Here is a 19986-nt window from a genome sequence, read left to right on the forward strand (position 1 = left end):
ACATGATGAGTCTTTTTATTAATGGCTCAGGGTCATCAACACACAAGACCTAGTGGAAAGATAGATAGAACTGGAGTCTTTTATACTGTCAGGATTAGAATCTGGACAAGGCACTTAACCACTGGCCAGACCCTGATTCACTTCAAATATGCTCTCAGATACTTACTAGCTGTGTGACTTAGATCACTTCACCCTTTTTGCCTCAGTTTCCTCATCTCAAGCTGAAGAAAGAAGTGGCAAACTACTCCAGTATCTTTGCCAAGAAAACCCCAAATAGGGTCACAGAGACAAGACTGAAATGACTAGACAAAAAAAAGTAGGTTTTTAATAATAGCTGGCATTTATATTCAGATTCAAAGTATGGAAAACATTTTACAAACACAATCTCATCTGATCCTCACAATAACCCCATAAGGTAGTGTGTGGGATGGTTCAGGTCCCTACATAAATCAGTTACTCAGAGGCCTCTCAAAGTGATGACAGAAAAGAGATTTATTCGATTCTCGAGAAGCGGGGCTAACCTGTAGGAGTAGGAAAGACAAAGACAAAGAAAAGGGCAGTGATTTATATAGACCCTAACACAAGTCCCTCCTCCCCCCACTGACCATTATCCTCATTAGCTGAGAATATGATCTTACATTCTAGACACGAAATCTAACCAATCCTTTTTGAAATGAAGACATTGAGGAATTATGTGAGTTTTGTCCAATCATTGAGACCCTAATACACTACACAGTTTTATATCCTTATATGGAACTATTCTATTCTAAAAATATTGTAACCTTGAGCCTTTAGGCCTTACCTCACCCCTGGAAGAAGAATTACAATCTGAGAAGTCTTCACTAAACCTATCCCACTCAGTAGGATGTTATTCCATTTTTACAGATGGGGAAACTGAGGCTTGGGAAGGCTAACCATCTTGCTCAATGTCACAAAGCTAAAGTGTCAAAGTCAAGAATTAAACCCAGGTTTCCTGGCCCAAATCCAGGGTGTTTGTGAATAATAATAATGACAGGGACAGTTGGTGGCACCATGGATAGAGCACTGGGTCCAGCATCAAGACCTAAGTTCAAATGCAGCCTCTGATGCTTTCTGTCTTTGTAACTCTGGGCAAGTCATTTAACCTCTGTTTGCCTCAGTTTCTTCAACTATAAAATGGGGACAATAAAATTGCTTGCCTTCTCAGTGAGGGTGTTGGGGAGGGAGGGAGAGAATTTGGAACTCAAAATTTTAAAAACAAATGTTGAAAATTGTTTTTAAATGTGATGGGGAAAAATAAAATACTAAATATGTAATACTTGAAAAAAAATAAAATAGGGATAATCATGGCATGACCCTGAACAGTTTTAGCACAATATTTGGCACCTAAAAGGGCACTATGTAAATACTTCTTTCCTTCCCTTTAAATTATTAATAGCTATCATTAAATAGCACTTTGAGGTTTGCAGAGCTCATTACAAATATTATCTCACTTGATCATCATAAAGGAGGGCTGACAAGACAGAAAAACAAAACTTTACCTGCCTTCAGGGAGTTTATCTTCTACTGGAATAAAAACTGGAACCCAGGTGAATAAATATAAAACAGTTGGTAGAGGGGAAATGAAAAAAGCTTCCTTTAGGAAGTGACTTGTGGGCTCTGGAAGAGAGCTTGGGATTCCTGGAAGACAGGAGTTGAGAAGGGAGTTTTTCCAGACTGAGGAGATCCTCTATCCAAAAATATGATGGAAGGCCAAGTATAGAAGGAAACAGTATGGTCTGGCTACAGATTAGAGTGTGTGGTGGAGGAGTAAAGTGACATCAGTCTGGAAAAATCCGTCGGGAGTAGATTGGGGTCTTGGGCATTGGGACCTTGAAGGGACCTTGAAAGGACCTTGAATGCTAAATTTTGAGATTTGGATTTTTTTCCTAGAAACAAGAGGGAGCCACTGGGACTTGTTGAGCCTCGTGGTCATATCAAGGACATCAATTTGGCTTGGATGCAAAGGACAAATTGGAGAGAAAAGGCAGGCCAATTAGGAGGCTTATTGTAACGTGGTATCCAGCTGAGTCAGGTCCATGACAACTCAGAAAAAAACAAGTCCCCAGGACTGACTTACTTCCAGTGACATCTCATAGATGGTGTAATCACCTAAGGGCGTTTCATCGAACCTGTCACCCTCGTGTGCGCACAGGGAGGTCAAAGACATGATCCCTGCCCTCTCTGCTTACGGTTGAAGTGTACCAGGCTGGCTCTGAGGTCAGTGGTTCAGGCACAAGAGAGGACGAAGCCGAAGGCCAGGTCAGACAGATGAATGGATCTGGTATTCTCAGTGGCTACATTGTAGCTGGTTTTGCATGTGATCCTGGCCCATAGCAACTTCCAGAAATCTTATAGAAAACAATGTCGGGTAGCCTCCGAACCTAGGGCCATGTCTGAAGCTGAGCAAAGAGTACAGCATGGGAGAGCAACGTGGGGTAGGGAAAAGAACCCTGGATTTTGAGCCAGAGGCCCTGGGCTCAAATTCCTGGTCCTCCTTTAAGACTTTGAGAAAGCCCCGTAAGCGCTCTATGCCTCAGTTTCCCCATCTGTAAAATGAGGGGGTGGACCCCTGAGGTCCCTCGCAGCTCCAGATCTGGGGTCTGAGAGGGGAGGGTGGTTTGGGTCCAGCTCCATCTAAATGGAGAAGGTGGGAGAAAGGCGGAAGGAGGACAAGGACCCAGGAGACATTTTCCAAGTCAGCCTGGGAAGTTCCCAGATGGCGAAGTCACACCCCGAAGCGGGCAGGCAGATTGCATCACCGTCCAGGCTCTCCTGATGGCCACACAAATATGGGAGGCGCCGGTGACGCCCAGGGACAAGAGGCGACCCACTGCAAGGGCAGGTAAAGCCGCCAGCCCCTCCTCCACGCAGTGAAGGCCTTGATTGGTGCGGCGGGGCCTGGCCCCGGTGACGTCGTCCTCCCCGGGAAGGAAAAGCCTCGGCGGCGGGACTGGGCTCTGGGCAGAAGCTGTTGCATCAGGTGAGTCAGAGTTCCCGTCCGCACCTTGCTGGAAGGGGGTGTGGTGCGGGGCAGCAGCGTGATGCCCTGCCCTGTCCTGGCACTCCTGGGAGCTCGGGGCTCCCGAGCGGCTGGGGGACAAGAGCTCGGAGGGCAGCCACATCCCTGCCCTGGGCACGGGGTGGACGGCGGGCTGCCAGGGTGGGGACAGCGGCCCTGTCCCTACTCTGGGCACTGGGTGGGTGATCCATTGGAAAGGAAGTGGGTGGCAGGGGGGGCGGCGCGGCCAGGGGACAGCTAACCCACGCCAACCCTCTCATACTCTCCAGATTATCCAAGGTCTGAGATCAGCCAAGGAGAAAAGAACTTGTCCACCATGGCATCGGAGGTGAGCCGTTCTCTCTACTTTATCTAAGACTCCTCTAGCTCTACCTGCTTCCCGCTGCGCTCCATCCCCTGCACCCAGAATACAGTTGGAGCAAAGGTTTCCCTTGTCCCTAAACTTCTCTCCTAGGAAAATGCTGAAGATCACTTAGGGTCAGTTGGGAGAAGGGGAAAGTGCAGGGGGAGGGGCACTGATCCCAGGAGAAGTGAGTGAGAGGAGGAGATGGCCCTTTCTTCTTGACTCCTGCCACACTAGCTCCATCCTCACCCACTTTCCCTCCCCTTCCAGATCACAATAAAATTCCTTTATTCTTGAGGTCTGGCGAAGCAGTGGCTACTTTACTCCTTCCCTCCTTCCTTCTCTCCCCTTGATTCCCTACCCTATATTCTCCCTTGCTAAGAGACAGCCAACTTTTATGTGAAAGCTCTCCCAATATCCCACTTGGGGAACGGAGCTGGCCCTAGCATGGCTGACACTCTCTCCCTACTTCACCCTTTGCTCTGTTGCCATACTGCCCAGATCTTGTGGCCCTGAGATCCCATGGAGCCTGGGGAGCCTACATTACAAAAACTGTCTTCAGAATGGCTCTCTGGGGGATGGGGAGGAAAAGAGGGAGTAGAAGGAAATAGCACAGTGCATTAAAGATTAACCATGCCTGCCTCCGCCTCCCCCCAAAGTAGCCAAAAGAGCCCTGGCTCCATTTCCAATGCTTAGGTACTACCTGTGTGACCTTAGACAAATCGCTTCTCCCTAAACCCTCTCCTCAAAAGACAGCTCTGCTCTTTCAGACAAGTCAGCTAACTTCTTCAAACCTCAGTTTCTTCATCTCTAAAATGGGGATGATGATGATGATGATGATGATGATGATGATGATGATGATGATGATGGTGATGATGATGATGATGGTGGTGGTGGTGGTAGTTGCCCCACCAACCACCCTGGGTTATTGTGAAGCCCAAACAAGCTAATCAAAACACAATGCAAATTATTCTTTTCCCACCTACACAGCCGCTCAGAATCCGCCTCAGGCTGTTACTTCAGCACTGGGAGGGGAAGGAAAGCAAACCACCTTACCAGTTCCTCTTTGGCTCGTGCCTGGCACAGGGTGGAAAGAGCCCTTTGTTGGAGTCAGTGAACTTGGGTTCAAGTCCCAGCTTTGCCTCTTAGTATCTCTGTGACCTTAAACAAGTCCCTTGGCCTCTATTTCAAAAGAAGGGAAAGGGGCTAGATCAGGGTTTTTAAGCTTGGAATCTGTGGCACCTTGAAGACCCCGTTCCCCTGGCAGCATTGACACTTGGTTACCCAGTGTTCAAGAATACCCGGTTCCTTCCCCCATCTCTGGCACGCCACCAGCCTCACCAGCCTGGAGGTAGTGGGATCGCCCTGCAGAAAGATGCCAAAGGTTTCTGGGAAGTTGGCAGTCATGCCTGCTGCCTGACTTGGACACTTGGGGGCTCGTTGGGAGCCCAGAGCTAAGTGACTTGCCTTTGAACATTGGAGTCACTTATATTGTTGTTAGCACCGAGGGCAGCCCTGGGCTAGGGTTGGGATGCGTCATTTGGGAGGAAGTAGTGCCAGTGGCTCTGGCCAGATTTCAGCACCTAATAACAATCCTGATACTACTACTAATCATTATTATTTATTTTTATATAGCACACATTTCTATGACACTTTAAGCTTTTAGATTCAAAACAGCAAGAGACCCTGCCCTCAAAAAGTTTATGTTCCAATTGGGGGAAGAAAGGTACAGAGGAAGGTTAAGACTGAAAGGAAAGGAATTTATGGGTGAGGACACCTAAAGATCTGGAGAAATGGAGGAATGAATTCAAAGCAGATCACTTTAGCCTTCTTAACGAGGTCAGGATCTGGCTGGGTTCATATCCTACCTGTGCCAAACTCAGAGAGAAATGGGGGCCACTAAATGATACGTAAAAAACCCTTCAGGGGTATATTGAAACCATAGAAAATCACATATTAACATTATCTATGTTTCATTATATTTTTATTTGTTTTGTCAAACATTTCCCCAATTATATTTTGATCTGATTCACCTCAGGGTGTGTTTGAGGTAATTCTCTGAGCCCTTAAGTTACTGAAAAGCTGCCGATTTGCATTGGTGGAGGGATTTTCCTCACCTGGGACTTCCTTGTGCCAATAAAATCATAGGGCCAGTTCCTATCCTTACGGTAGAGGAAGAGGCTCTTTCCTTAAACTTGGAGGCAGTTATAGTACAATGGAAGGAGTACTGGCTGTGAGTTCAAATTCTGTTTCTGATGCTTACTACATTTCCCACAAGTCACTTGCAAGCTTTCCTCCCTAGTCTTCTCATCTGTGAAATGGGACAGTTAGACTAGATGGCTTATGAGGTCCCTTCTAGCTCTAGGGTTATGAACCTGGGACAAGAAATCTGGTTTCTGGTCCCTTTTGAATCCCCTATGAACCTATAAAGTAGGTAACATAAAGTATTGTCATTACCATTTTACAGATGAGTAAGCTGAAACACTGAGAAGTGACATTATCTACTAAAGGTCATACAGCTAGGATGGTTGAGAAAGAACCAGACTTGAACCCAGCTTTCTTCTGGGTTTGACTGACCCATTGATTGGCTGACCGACCTATGTGGTCACTTGGAACTTTGACCCCAGAAGGTCAGGACCAGGGTTCCCTGCAATATTTCCCTTTGCATGTCCTGAAATGGAGAAATAAGGAGTGGCAAGGGCAATGGGAATTGTGGGGACCAGAGAGAAAAATGATGTGAGAGCTCTTTAGAAGAGAAGGCCCTAGGGCTCTGCAAATAGCAAATGAACAAGTCAAGTCAACAAGCATTTATTAGGCACTTACTACATGCAGAGCATTGTGCTAGGCACTGGGGAGATGAGGAAAGGCAAACATCATCCCTGTTCTCCGGACCTTACAGTCTAACAGGGAGACAACTCTCACGCAATAGATGTGCTCAGTCGGGCCTGACTCTTCCTGACCCCTCCGACGCAAAGATGCCATGGGGTTTTCTTGGCAAAGATACTGGAGTGGTTTGGCATTTCTCCTTTGTTGGATTAAGGCAAACAGGCGAAGTGACTTACCCAGGGTCACACAGCTAGTAAGTGTCTGAGGCTGGATTTGAATTCAAGTCTTTGTAACTGCAGGCTCAGCACTCCATCCACTGAGCCAACCTATCTACCTTAGTAGCTATTTGTCTATCTATCTTGTCTATCCATCCATCCATCCATCTGTCTGTCTATCTATCTTATCCATTTATCTATGTGTGTGTGTGTGTATATGTGTGTGTGTGTACACACAGGGTCAGTTGGAGGTTATTTCATCAGGAAGCATGAAGACAGAATAATTAAGATTAATAATTAAGATAGAATGAAGGAGGAACAGGCACAGGCTTCTTATAGAAGTCACAATTTGAGCTGAGTGTTGAAGAAAGCCCGGAAAGCCAGGCAGAGTTGAGATAGAGAATACCAAGGCCTGGAGGGAGGAGCTGAGAAGACTGGAATGGTCACCAGGGGCCAGGCTATAGAGGCTTTAAAAGCCAGCAGGTTTTATATTTGATCCTGGAGGTCATAGGGAGCCCCTGGAGTTTATTGAGTACAAGGGGGTTGAGTAGATTTGGATCCCAGCACCTCCCACAGTGTCTGCTGACACATAGTAAAAGCTAAATACACGATTGTTGTCTGATTAATTGGTGTCCCCCATAGGGCGACTGATCAGATACAAATCTATAAAACAGGAGGTGTGTCTGCACTTCCCTCTGTTACACCTGGGTCTCAGGGACTCCCACCAGAAATCTTCTTTTCTGGCCCACCCTGTCTGAGAAACACCCCATGGGCTGGCACTAAGCCTTCCTCCCAAACTTCAATGCCTCGTGTTTTGGGCTCTGCCATCTGCTAGGGGGCAGCTAGCCACTGTAATTGGTGGGGAGATGATGCATCAGAGCCTGGAGCTGCCACCCCACCCAAAAGGGTGCCTTTCCACCTCTGGCTGGGAGAGTCACCCCCTGTGGCTGGACTTTCTCCCAGACCATTTCCAGGATCCTTCAGGTGCTAACTGTGCCCCTTCTCTTCTGGGGCAGAGCGGAAAACTGTGGGGAGGCCGGTTCGTGGGCTCAATCGACCCCATCATGGAGAAATTCAACTCGTCCTTCGCCTATGACCAGCGCATGTGGGAGGCCGATATCCAGGGCAGCAAGGCCTACAGCAAAGGGCTAGAGAAAGCAGGGCTCCTGACCAAAGCGGAGCTGGACAAGATCCTCCAAGGCCTGGACAAGGTACCAGTGGTTCCCCCTTTTCCTACGCACACCTCAATGGCTCCCATTCCTCTCCTAGAGAGAAAATGACCTCCCCGTGAATAGGTATTCTCCTATTACCTAAATTCGGCAGTATTCAACCATGAGTGGTATAATGCCTTAAGGAATGGGACATCCAAGGTTCAAGCCTCGCCACTGACTCATGCTGGCTGTATGACTCTGAATAACCCGCTCTCTTGAGACCAAAAGGTGTAGAGTAGGTACTGATCTGCATTAAGGGATGGAGTTTCCTCACCAGAGGCCTCCCTAACTGATGAAATCAAAGGTCCATTCAGACCAAAAATGACAACAGATACATATATGCAATATGCTTATGAGATAGTGTGATGTGGTGAGAAAACTGCTGAATTTGGAGTCAGGAAATCTGGGTTCAAATCCCACCACATTAGCTTTACAGTCTTGAGCAAAACCCTCCCTTCCCTGAGCCACAGTTCCCTCATCTGTAAAACAGGTATAATGATATCTGCCCCCTCTGCCTCACAGGACTGTGGTAGAGAAGCCACTGTATAAAGCACTTTGATGTGCTACAGAAACGTCAGTTATCCTCACATGGTTAATACCATTCACACCCATGGTGGAAGCCTGTGCTAAAGATGCTCTGGGTTTTGAGGGGTTACCCCAAGGATGAGTGCTGCCCAGTGAGAGCTCCCAGGACACACCTTCAGGTAGAGCCAGTGTCTCTGGATGCTCTGGGGAGGATCCAATTTAATCCAATCCAAGGAGCATTTATTAAGTGCCTACGGAGTGCTGTTTGCTAGAGATGCTAAGATTGAGCTACATTACAGATAGTAAGAGGAGGACAGAGAGAGCCCTCAGGGAGAAAGGCTGAGGGCGGGATCTGGGCAGATCTGGATGGCTTTCCCCATCCCATGGAGGTACCTGCCGTCCGGGGCACCCCCTTGATTCTGGGGCCGGCTGTTTTGGATGCAGGTGGCTGAGGAGTGGGCCAAAGGCACATTTGCACCGAACCCCAATGATGAGGACATCCACACAGCCAATGAGCGGAGGCTGAAGGTATGGGCCAGACCTGCCGCTTTCCCTTGCTCTCCCTTTCCCTTCACCAATCGAGCATGTATTAAGCCTTTGCTAACCCAAGCCCTGAGCCAAGAGCTGAGGCTGCAAAGACAGAAATGAAGCCTGCCCTGCCCTCAGGGACTTGTGCTCTATTAGGGAAGACAACAGGTTTATAGATCAGTATATGCCCAGGCAGATAGGGAGATTGTCCAGCCATTGAGAGAAGCCTGACTCCCCTTCACTCCCTCATGTCCAAGGTCTTCCTGGGCACAAGATGCTATCCTCCTATTCCACCCTGGGGTGGAGCTGGGAGGGACATGAGTCTGCATTGAAGGGGCCCCTGCTAGAAAGAGTGGGACAATAAGAGTGGGGGTCTGTCCATTCTCCAAGCAGAGGAAGAACAGCCTGGGTGGGCAGTGGGGACTTCTGGGGCTCAGGCCTGACCCTGAGTGAAAGGGTCCTCAGGGGCCCAAATGCTGGGGAGAAATCCTGTTCCGGGCCCTGGCAGGCTTGTGTTCACATCCCCTCTGGGCCTGTCTTCCGCCCTTCACAGGAGCTTATTGGGGAGACCGCAGGAAAGCTGCACACCGGCCGCAGCCGAAATGACCAGGTACGGCCCCCCTGCTGCCCATCCTTGATCATCTGGGGTTTTCCCTGTGCCATGTCCCTGGCTCTCAGCTGCACAGGGCCTGGGCCTGCACAGGGCCTGGACCCCAACATTTCTGAGAGCTGACCCTTTCCCCTCTGGCAGGTGGTCACAGACTTGAGGCTCTGGATGCGAAAGTCATGCTCCTCGCTGTCTTCCCACCTCCGGATGCTCCTCACGACCATGGTGGAGCGGGCTGAAGCGTGAGTCAGCCCCTTCCATGAAATCCCAGAACCACACAAGGGCTGAGCTCCAAGGGTCTGTAGATATCAATGCTGGCTTTTGACAAAGGAGGATACTGAGACCCAGAGAGGGAACATGTTGAGACTGACTGAGATTAGGAGGGTCGGAGGGTAATCCTGGGCCACCCTCATGGTCGATCAGTCAATAGACAAATGTTTATTAAGCTCCTATTAGAGAGGCAGGTGGTACTGCAGAAAGACTGTTTCCTTGGGTGATAGAGGATCTGAGTACAAATCTTGCCTTGTCCATCAGCACCTGGGTGAACTTACTCTCTGGGCCTCAGTCTCCTCATTTCTAAAATGAGGAGGTTGAACTGAAGGTACCCCCTAGGTCTAATTCTGCGAGTCTGTGATGTGGGTATTTACTGGAAGGCTTCCCCCAACTCCTTCCCTTTGGGGTAAACTATTTGTAGGTTACCTTCGGTTAGGTTAGGTTAGACTCCCTGTCATGAGGCCTGGGTGAGTAATCCCCAAGCGTGTCAGGAATGAGGCCTGGTTGGGAATCAGGAGGCCCTGGAGAGGATGGCTCCCTCGGAATCAATCCCCCTACCCAGGAGGAACCAGAGGGGCAGGACCACCCACAAGGTGGCAAGGGAGGGGAGAAGTAGAGTTTCAACTCCCTGACCCTTAGTCTCAGAGGACAGAGAGAGGGCAGGGTGGGAGGAAAGGGGTACAGAGAGAAGAAATGCTAGGACCCAGAGTCCATTGAGCTGAGGACAGAGAGGGCAAAGGTCCGCATGGTCAGCAGTGGGGGCTTCCTGTTTAATGTTTAAGTATCTCCCCTTCTCCCTTGTGGGAACACAAGCCAGGAAGAGGGCTAGGTCAGGAATGCCAGTCCTAGCTTTGGGCTCAAACCCAAGGGGATTGAGAGGTCGGCTTTCCTGGTCAGTCAACAAGCAAAGCATTTATCAAGCACCTTGTATGTGCCCAGAACTGTGGCAGGCACTGAGGATATAAAAAAAAAAGGCAAAAATATGATCTGCCCTTAAAATGCTCACATTCTAATGGGAAAGGCAACATGCAAATTATTCTACGTATAAAGTAAATACAGAGTAGATGTCATGTCATCTCAGAGAGAAGGGACTAGTAGGGGGATAGGAAAGGCCTCCTGCAGAAGGTGAGACCTGAGCTCAGTCTTGAAGCCAGAGGCTATAAGGGAGAGGTCTGTAGGCACGGGGGGTCAGCTATCACAAAGGTGTGGAAGTGGGAGATGAAAGTTGGGATTAAAGGTTAGCAAGTAGACCAGCATGCATGCAAGAAGAGTGGACAAGACAGGAGGGAGCCACGCTGTGAGGGGCAGAAGGATCTCTGGGATACAGTCACATCCCTGCTTGTTCCCAGGCATCCCCACTGAATGGCCCTTGTTCCCATATTGGCACAGCCCAGTGGGGTAGAGAGAGAATGGTATTGTACCTGGGAAAGCTGCTCTGGTTGGGTTGATGTCCCTTCTTTGATCCTGCCCTAGGGAGAAAGACGTGCTCTTCCCAGGCTACACCCACCTACAGAGGGCTCAGCCCATCCGCTGGAGCCACTGGATCTTGAGGTAAGGCCAGCACCTCTGGAGGGCCTCTGGCTTGGGAAGATGAGCTTGGGGAAGAGGGTGCCCCAAACCCTCTTCTCTGCTTCAAGCCTGGTCTTCGGGAGGTTGGGCCAGGCCACCTCGGGAGCCCCAAATCTTCTCATGTGCTGACTTCTCTTCTGTCCTTGACAGTCATGCTGTTGCCCTGTCCCGAGACCTAGAGCGTCTGCTGGAGGTGAGGAAAAGGATTGATGTGCTGCCCCTGGGGAGGTGAGTGAGGGATGGAGCAGGAGGGGACCGGATCTTCCCAGAACATCCAAGCTGAAAGGGGACAGATGAATTGTCTAGCAAATGGGGTGGCTGGAACAGAGGAAGAAACTGAGGTTGGAAGAGGAGAAATTGAGGAACCACAGAATTTGACAGTAGAAAGGGACCTCAGTGGCCATTTCTTCAGTTAGAGACCTCTGGTTAAAGCCCACAGTCATTACCACTGGTGTAGTGAGAGATAGATCACTTTATCCCCTTGGGCCTCAGTTTCCTTATCTATAAAGTGGGGGCATTGGAATAGAAGGTCCCCTGTGGTCCCCTTTCCAGTTCTAAGATCCAATCAAAAGAATTCTCACTGTGAGATACTCACTATGAGACTTGTCCAAGATTACCTAGGAGTAGGGCCAAAGCCAGGACTAGAACCCAGTTGTCCTGCTGCAGGGGACCCATGCTGTCCACCTTTATTGAATTATGGGCTGGGCTGGAAGGTTCCTGAGAAAGATGCTTTAGGGCCAAGAGTAAACAAGTGGCATGGAGAGAGGTGGGGGTGGAAACAGCTAGTGACCAGAGCTTCCCAAAGAATAAGGCCCAAACTTCAACTTCCTGGTACAATGAAGGAATTTCTTCCATTTTTCCTTATGTCTGTTGGGGCAGGGAACAGCCTCCCCTTTCCTAAGCTGATTTCTGGGGGCCCATAAAGGGATGAAGAGGACAGGGGTGTTGAGGGGGTATACAGAGAATGGGGAGAGAGAATGGTTTCACAGACCCCCAGGGCCATGAGAAAGGGCCCCAGACTTAGTCCAGAGACCTCAGGTTAAAATTCTACCTAAAGCCCTTGGACCAATCACTCACTTCTCTGCACCTCTGTTTACTCATCTGTAAAATGGGTGCACATACTACTAATCTGATAGGCTTGGGAAGAAAGAATTCTGGAAATCTTAAATGCTCTAGGGGGGATGTAAGTTGCTTTATCATCAGGATTATTGTTAACTAGAGTTTTCCTTCCTTCCTTCTTCCCCTCTCTCCACCATGTCCTCCAGTGGAGCCATTGCTGGCAACCCCTTGGGAGTGGATAGGGAGCTGCTCCGAAAAGGTAAGCCCTGCCCCAGGGAAGGAGCCCCACCTCTCTCCAAGCCTTTTGGACCCCCATCTCCTCTCCCTAGAACCACAGTTCTGGTTCTAAGGGGAACCTCAGAGGGTCCTGGGACAGAGGTCCCAGACTTTGGGCCACAAGAGCCTTCTGAGGCCATCTATCCAAGCTGCTCTGAGGCCCAGAGGGTCCCCTAAGTCACAAGGCAGGATTCCAGTCTCAGCCCTGGGCCTCCAGCTCCAGGGTTCTTCCCATGGGGCCATTGTGGGAACCAGCTAGGCCCTCAGAGTAGTTCTTAGCCTCTTGGGGTCATCACTCCCTTTGACAATCTGGTGAAGTCTATGAATCTCTTTTTTTTAATGTGTAAAATGGGATACATCATATTACAATGAAAACCAAAGGTTAACAAAATAAAAATGCAATTTTTTTAATATAAACCTATTTTAAATGCATAAAATACATAAAATTGCAAAGGAAGTCAGGAGTTAGTGAAAATAAAGATGTCAATTTATTTCCCATTCAAGTTCATCTATCCGTAGGGTCCATGGACCCCTTACGTTAAGAATCACAGATCTAGTTCAATCTTTCTGTTTGACAAAGGAGAAAACTGAGGCCCAGAGAATTCATTTACCTGAGGTCACCCAGCTTGGGATCAGGATCCAGGTCTCTCGGCCCCAGACCAATTTGTCCTTCTGAGCTGAATGGCAGACTGTCCCTCTCCCCTTCCCCACCCTACCATGAAGGGTGGGCCAGGACCTGAACTGGGGACTTTGTTAACTACCACACTGGGGATGCTGGGCTTCCCAGAGGACTAGGGAAGCACCTCATTCCTCTGTGGATTTGTTCCTGCTCCTCAGAGTTGAATTTCAGTGCCATCACCCTCAACAGCATGGATGCCACCAGTGAGAGAGACTTTGTGGGTGAGTTTTGCTCCTCTGGTCCCCTTTCCTTAGCCCTAGAACTCCCTTCTCCAGCTTCCCTTCATTCCTGTTTCCTTCCCCACCAATTCCCGTTTCCTCAGTGGTGGTTCCCTACCATGCACCTCCTCCCCTCAACCTTACCCTAAATCCTAGGGACTCTCCCACGTGTTCCAGGGGTCCTGGGTATGTCCCACCATGGATAGGCAGGTGGCTGGTAGGCTGGGTGGGTAATACCTCAGGATGGCCCAACCCTGGGACACTCTTCTTTTTACCTGTACCCCTAAAGCTGAGTTCCTCTTCTGGGGTTCTCTGTGCATGACGCACCTCAGTAAGATGGCGGAGGACCTGATCATTTATGGCACCAAGGAATTTAGCTTCGTACAACTATCTGATGCCTACAGGTATGGATGAGGGCTGCCCCCTCCATGCCCTGCTCCCCCCAAACTATTTCTTGACCTGCTTCCACAATGACCAAAGAGGTTGCACCAGCCAGACCATGGAGCCACTGGAATCTCCCCACGTGGACTCCTTCTGTTTCTTCCCCTCAATAGCCAGGCCTTGGCCTGACCCACGGTCATGGAACCCAGACTGAGAGCTGGAAGAGGCCATATTACAGATGGGAAAACTGAGTCCAAGGGCAGGTCACACCAGTGGGGTCATAGAGAACCAGAAAGAATCTCAGGGGCCTTTTAGACCAGCCCCCTCCTCTTACAGAGAAGGAAACTGAGTCCTGAGAAGGTTAAGTGGCATGCCCAGAGGTAGTAGGTAACGGAGACAGCGCTTGCACTAGGTCCCATGAATCCAAAGCAGGCTTTTTTTCTACTATAGTCTTACAACTTCCCTCATTTGGGAGTCCTCTGGGGTGGGGAACCTCACCCATTTTAAATTGGTGGTTTCTCTGTCTGTAGCACAGGGAGCAGCCTGATGCCCCAAAAGAAAAACCCAGACAGCCTCGAGCTGATCCGGAGCAAAGCAGGGCGCGTGTTTGGCCGGGTGAGAAGCACTGGCCTAGAGAAGATAGGGGAGTATGGACGGGCAGGGGAGTGGGTGGTGGGTGCCCATGCCGGAGGGAGGGGAGGATCACCAAGGATCACCCCCAGCTCCCCTTCCACACCCAAGGCCTTGGCTGTGCCCTGGGGTCCAGGCCGCAAGTTTCACTCCCAGGTTTCCCATCATGCAGTGTGCTGGGCTGCTGATGACACTCAAGGGACTGCCAAGCACCTACAACAAAGACTTACAGGTAGGTATGCCCCTCCTAGGACTAAGTGATAGCCTGGAACCTCCCTGAGGGCAGGGCCTGTCTTCATTTTGTCTGTGTCAGTCAATAAGTATTTATTAAATGCCTACTATATGCCAGGCACTGTGCTAGGAGCAGGCGATTAAAAAGGGCAAAAGACAGTCCCTACCCTCATGGAGCTCAGGGTGGGGGAGATGACATCTGAACAACTACGTACAACCAAGCTATATGTTGGAGAGATTGGAAATAATCAGAAAAGAAGTTAGGGGGATCTGGAAAGGGTTCCTGTGGAAGGCAGGTTTTTAGCTGAGACGTGTAGGAAGCCTAGCACATAGTAGGTGCTTAATACATGCTTGGTGATGGATCAACTGATAAATGGCACAGCCAGGATAGCCGCCCAGCAACTCTGAAGCCAAACTGAGTTCCCTTTCCCATATGCCTGGGGACCTCTTTGGGTGTTCCTTGACCCATGCAGCTCAGACATCTAGGGTCACCAAGCACCCGTGTGCTTGCTCATGTGTGAATGGAAACAGGTTTGCACAGATACCTCTGGGTAAGAGTTCCCTCCAGGAGCTAGATCAGTGGATAGACCTCTGGGCTTAGAGTCAGGAAGACCTGAGTTCAAATCTAGCTTCAGACACTTCCTAGCTGTGTGACCCTGAGCTTAACACCTGTTTGCTTCAGTTTCCTCAATGGTAAAATGGAGATCACAATGGGACCTACCTCCCAGAGTTGTTCTGAGGATCAAATGGGACAATATTTGAAAAGCATTTAGCATAATGCCTGGTAAATAATACGTGTTCTATAAATGCCTAATGCTTTTTCCCATTCCCCTGGATGCATGGAGCAGAGCTCTTTCTACATGGGCAGTAAGATCTCCCCTGCTTCCCATCAGGCTCTCCTGACTGGGCCTGGGGTTGGGGGAAGGGTAGGGAGCTTCCCAGGCACCTGGGGCCAGTGCCATCCATGGCTAGAGCCCCTGGGAAAGCTCTCCTTGTACCCCTAAAGGAGTATAACATCGAGAGATTGGAGGCAGGGGAAGGGAGATGATTCAAAGAGAGACCCAACTCCTCAGCCCCCTCCCTCCTTCCCTGCTAACATCTCTGCCCGCCTTGGCCCCACAGGAGGACAAAGAAGCCGTCTTTGAAGTCTTTGACACCATGAATTCTGTGCTGCAGGTGGCCACGGGTGTCATCTCTACCATGAAGGTAAGAAGCCCTCCTACACCATCACCTTTCCTTTATCCTCCCTTCCCAAAGTCTTCCCCATTGCCTCCAAATCTGCTAGACCCCTGGAGGACCTGGGCAGGGCTGAGAGAACAAGGGGTCAGCAGGGAGGCCAGGCCAAAGGCCCAGAGCCCCAGCAGCAGCCACAGTGGATTTGGAGTCCAAGGACTTCCGAGTTTGGATGCAGGCTCTGTGGCTCAAAACCTGCAAGGCTTTGGACCAGTTACCCTCTGGGGGCCTTGGTTCCTCATCTATGAAATGAAGGGGTTGGTCAAGATAGTCTCTAAGGTCCCTTCCATCTCTTAAGCCTTTAAAAAGGTATATGTTAAATTGAACGAAATTGACTTTTTAAAACATATTTATTTTTATCTCCTTAAATATATCCCAATGACATACAAAAAATTTAACAATCTTTTTTTAAAATTTTGAATTTTTAAATTTTGAATTTGAAATTTTAAAATTTCCGAATTTTCTCCTTCCCCCTCCTTGAAAAGAAAAGCATTTTGATATATTTTTATATATTTGATGTATATAATCAAATTTAATAAATTTGATTATACATATGAAGTCATGAAAAACATATTAAAAGTGACTTTTGAAAAACATTACCCTATGTGCATGCATCTTCTTATAAACTTTTGGGGAGTATTTTTAAAATGTGTTTCTCCTATATTATTGCAGATCAACAAGGTGTGCATGGAGGCGGCTCTCAGCCCGGATATGCTTGCCACCGACCTCGCCTACTACCTTGTCAGAAAGGGGGTAAGAGTTCACGGACCTGGTTGTCATGGAGAGCAGAGGGTTGGAGCCTGCCCCCGCCCAGGAACCTGGGGAGCCTCAGAGCCCAGCCTCCAGACCAGGAGACTGAAGAGGCATCAGGGGTAGGAGGGAGATGTGGGAGGGAGGAGGGAAGGCTGGCCTCACCACCCTCTTCTTCTGGCCCAGATGCCATTCAGGCAGGCCCACGAAGCATCCGGAAAAGCTGTCTTCATGGCCGAGACCAAGAAACTGGCCCTCAACCAACTCTCCTTGACGGAGCTGCAAACCATCAGGTGGGAAGCCCCTTCCCAGGGTCCCCCCAGCTCTGGCATCCACTAAGCACCTACTGTTTTCATGTCCACACTGCTAAAGCCCTCTCCTAGTGCTTATCCTGGCACAGAGGACAGTGTGTGTTCTCTCACTGACTATGACAGCAGAACCTAGGTCTGGGCAGGTCCAGAACATCTATGGTCTTGTCCCTGTTTTTTTTAAACCACATCAACTGTCAGAGGCCAAATATAACATTCCATAGTAGGGCCACAGTGGCCACGTGCAGAGATCACTCACACCTATACCATACCATACCAGATTCTTCTAATACTGAATCTATTGACATATCTGTATTAATGCCTACTAAGCACCAACCACTGGGGAAAAAGAATTAATCCCTGGCCTCAAGGAGCTCACATTCTGGGAATGGGGGGTGGTGTTTTATTGTGGAAAGAGCATCGCTTCTGGAGTCAGAGGACCTGCATTCAAATCTTACCCCTCACTTACTCCTTATGACCTTGGACAAACCACTCACTTTCAGTTTATGCGCACATGTGAAGCATTCTCTCAGGTGCCAGGGATCCAGAGATGAAAGTCAACCTAGATCCTGTCCTCAGGGAGCTTATGGTCTCGGGGAGGAGGAGAATGAAACACACACAAATAATTAGAATCCAAGGTCACAGATTTAGGCTAGAAAGGGCCTTAGAGGTCACCTGGAAAAGCCCCACCTTGCCTCCACTTTTGCGGATAAGAAAACTGAGGCCCTGAGGTGTTTAGTGATTTGCTCAAGGTTCCAGTGGGGAAGAGAAAAGAAAAAGCAATTCCCTGGCTTCTGTTATGTGCCCGGCCCTGGGCTGAGCATTTTACAAATATTATCTCTTTTGATCCCATCATCTGCCCTGGGAGGTGGGTACTATTATGATTCCATTTTATAGGTGAGGAAACTGAGGCAAAAAGAGGTAAGGGACCTACCCAAGGGTCACACAGCTAGTGAGGGTCTGGGTCTTCCTGACTCCAAGCCCAGCGTTCTATCCACTGCACCAGCAGCTGCCTCTGGTTGGCAAGTGACAGAAACAGAATCCAAACCCAGGTCCTAGGACTCCAAATCCAGGACTCTTTCCATTGCCTCATGCAACTGCATCACAGAGGTCAAATAGAATAAGGAACGAAGCAAGACCTTCTAGCCAGGGGCCAGTGTAAAGTCAGGGAAAACTGCCCTGAGGAGGCAGCCCTGGAGCTTGGCCATGGGCAGAGTCTGAATGGACAGTGAAAGAGATGATTTCAGGGAGGCCAGGAACAGGAATGTTGCCTGGGATCTTCTGTGGGACAAGAGAGGAAGAAGGATATCCCTGTGTCCTCACACTTTCTCCTTGCTTCTTCTCTGGCAGCCCCCTGTTCTCCAGTGATGTGAGCCAAGTGTGGAACTATGCCAACAGTGTGGAACAGTATGAAGCCTTGGGTGGGACAGCCAAAAGCAGCGTGGACTGGCAGATTCAGAAGCTGAGAGGCTTGCTGAGGACCCTGCCACAATAGAGACCCCCCACGCAGCCCCCTGACCCTACTCACAGACTCCTAAGAGAATAAACCCCAGTGGGAGGACTGGGTGTTCATCTTCTGACTTAGCCATCATCCTGGCGAAGGCAGCGAAGGCAGGAGATGTGGTGCAGTGGAAACTGTGGGGCTGAGAGCAAAGGAGAGCCGAGTTCAAATCCTGCCTCAATAGCTGGGACACCCTGGCCAAGTGACTTAACATCTCTGGGCCTCAATTTCCTCATCTGTAAAAGGGAGGGGGGTTGGGCCTCCCTTCTAGCTCTGAATCTACGGGCTTGTTATAAAGCATTCCATGGGGCTGGGGTACAGGGGTTCCAGACCTAGGAGGGGACAAAGGAAAAGAGAGGGAAGGGACTCGGGTCCTAGCCTCTAGAGCATCACTGCCCATGGCCTCTTTTCCCTGGGATTCTCAGTGACTCCCCTGGCTTCCTTTACTTCACTGGTCTAGCTTTAGAAGGCCTGTATAGACCTTGGCCCCAAATCAGGCTGATAGAAAAAGCCCCATGATTTTGTGGTGTCTGCTTACAAAAGTAGTGGATTTGTCAAAGCCTTGGTCACATATCTCCTATGTGTTGGGGACCTGGGATAGATGGAGGGTAGCATTTCCTGCCCTTTTGCTGCTTACATTCTATGGGGAAAGGGGCGGGGAACACCATTTATAAAGCACATGAATATAGACAAATACCGTCAGTCAGCAAGCATTTAAGAGCTATGGGCTAGGCAGAAAACAACATGTATACATTTAGATACATACGTAGATATCCATATCTGTATTTCATGTATATCTAGATATATATCAGTATCTGTATTATATATATCATATACCTAATATATACTGTAGAGCATACCTAATATTTACTACATATTATATTTGTCTATACACATGTACATATACGCACTGTTATATACATATATGTGTATACACATGTATTCCTGTATCTTGTGGGTGTACTGGATAGAGCACTGAGCCTAGAATCAGAAGACCTAAGTTCAAATCCATCCTCAAGCTCTTACTAGCTGTGTAACTGGGATCTCCAGCGTCCTCGTCAGTAAAAGGGGGATAATAATTGCACTTAATCCCCAGGTTGTTGGAAGGATCAAATGAGATGATATTTATAAAGGGTTTAGCCCAGGGCCTGGCCCACAGTAAATGTTACATAAATGCTGGCTATTGTTATAATATAGGAATGTACAAAATAGATACAGGGTGATTGGGGGAGTAGGGAGAGGCTTGAAATAACCTCAATTCAAAGGGTCTAGGTCACCTTTGGGAAAGTCCTCATGTCTTACTTGGAGCTCCACCCCCAAAAAAGAAGTGGGAAGGCTGGGGACACCTCTCCCCCAATCACAAAGTGAACAAAATTAGCAATGATTTTTCAGAAGATTAAAGAAAATTAACTCATATCATGACAGAGCTCTGTGCCCAGATCCTAACAGCCGGCCTCTGGGCTCTGGGATGATGCCAACGAAAGGTAGTGCTTCCTCAGCCCTCTGCGGCCTCCAGTTCCCAACAGCTTTGAGGAGGGGATATCAGTGGCTGACCACAGACCGCCTTAGTCCCTGCCTCTGCC

At 49.0% G+C, this 19986-nt stretch overlaps 1 protein-coding gene across 2 annotated transcripts; it reads left to right on the forward strand.

Moving 5' to 3' along the window:
• Positions 1-2908: 2908 nt before the first annotated feature.
• On the forward strand, positions 2909-19566 carry ASL (argininosuccinate lyase). Of its 2 annotated transcripts, none has more exons than XM_072640081.1 (17): positions 2909-3001; positions 3310-3368; positions 7441-7635; positions 8605-8688; positions 9242-9298; positions 9440-9537; positions 11042-11119; positions 11288-11365; positions 12403-12455; positions 13310-13372; positions 13659-13773; positions 14281-14365; positions 14553-14612; positions 15734-15817; positions 16517-16597; positions 16781-16887; positions 18253-19566. In XM_072640081.1, the coding sequence occupies exons 2-17, from the start codon at positions 3357-3359 to the stop codon at positions 18395-18397; spliced, it is 1395 nt and encodes a 464-aa protein (XP_072496182.1). In that variant the 5' UTR covers positions 2909-3001; positions 3310-3356; the 3' UTR covers positions 18398-19566. The 2 variants fall into 2 exon arrangements, with proteins under 2 accessions (XP_072496182.1, XP_072496181.1); XM_072640080.1 differs by lacking the exon at positions 2909-3001 and adding an exon at positions 3012-3218.
• Positions 19567-19986: the final 420 nt, after the last annotated feature.

Source organism: Notamacropus eugenii, chromosome 2, assembly GCF_028372415.1.
Source record: "Notamacropus eugenii isolate mMacEug1 chromosome 2, mMacEug1.pri_v2, whole genome shotgun sequence".
Lineage (NCBI taxonomy): Eukaryota > Metazoa > Chordata > Mammalia > Diprotodontia > Macropodidae > Notamacropus > Notamacropus eugenii.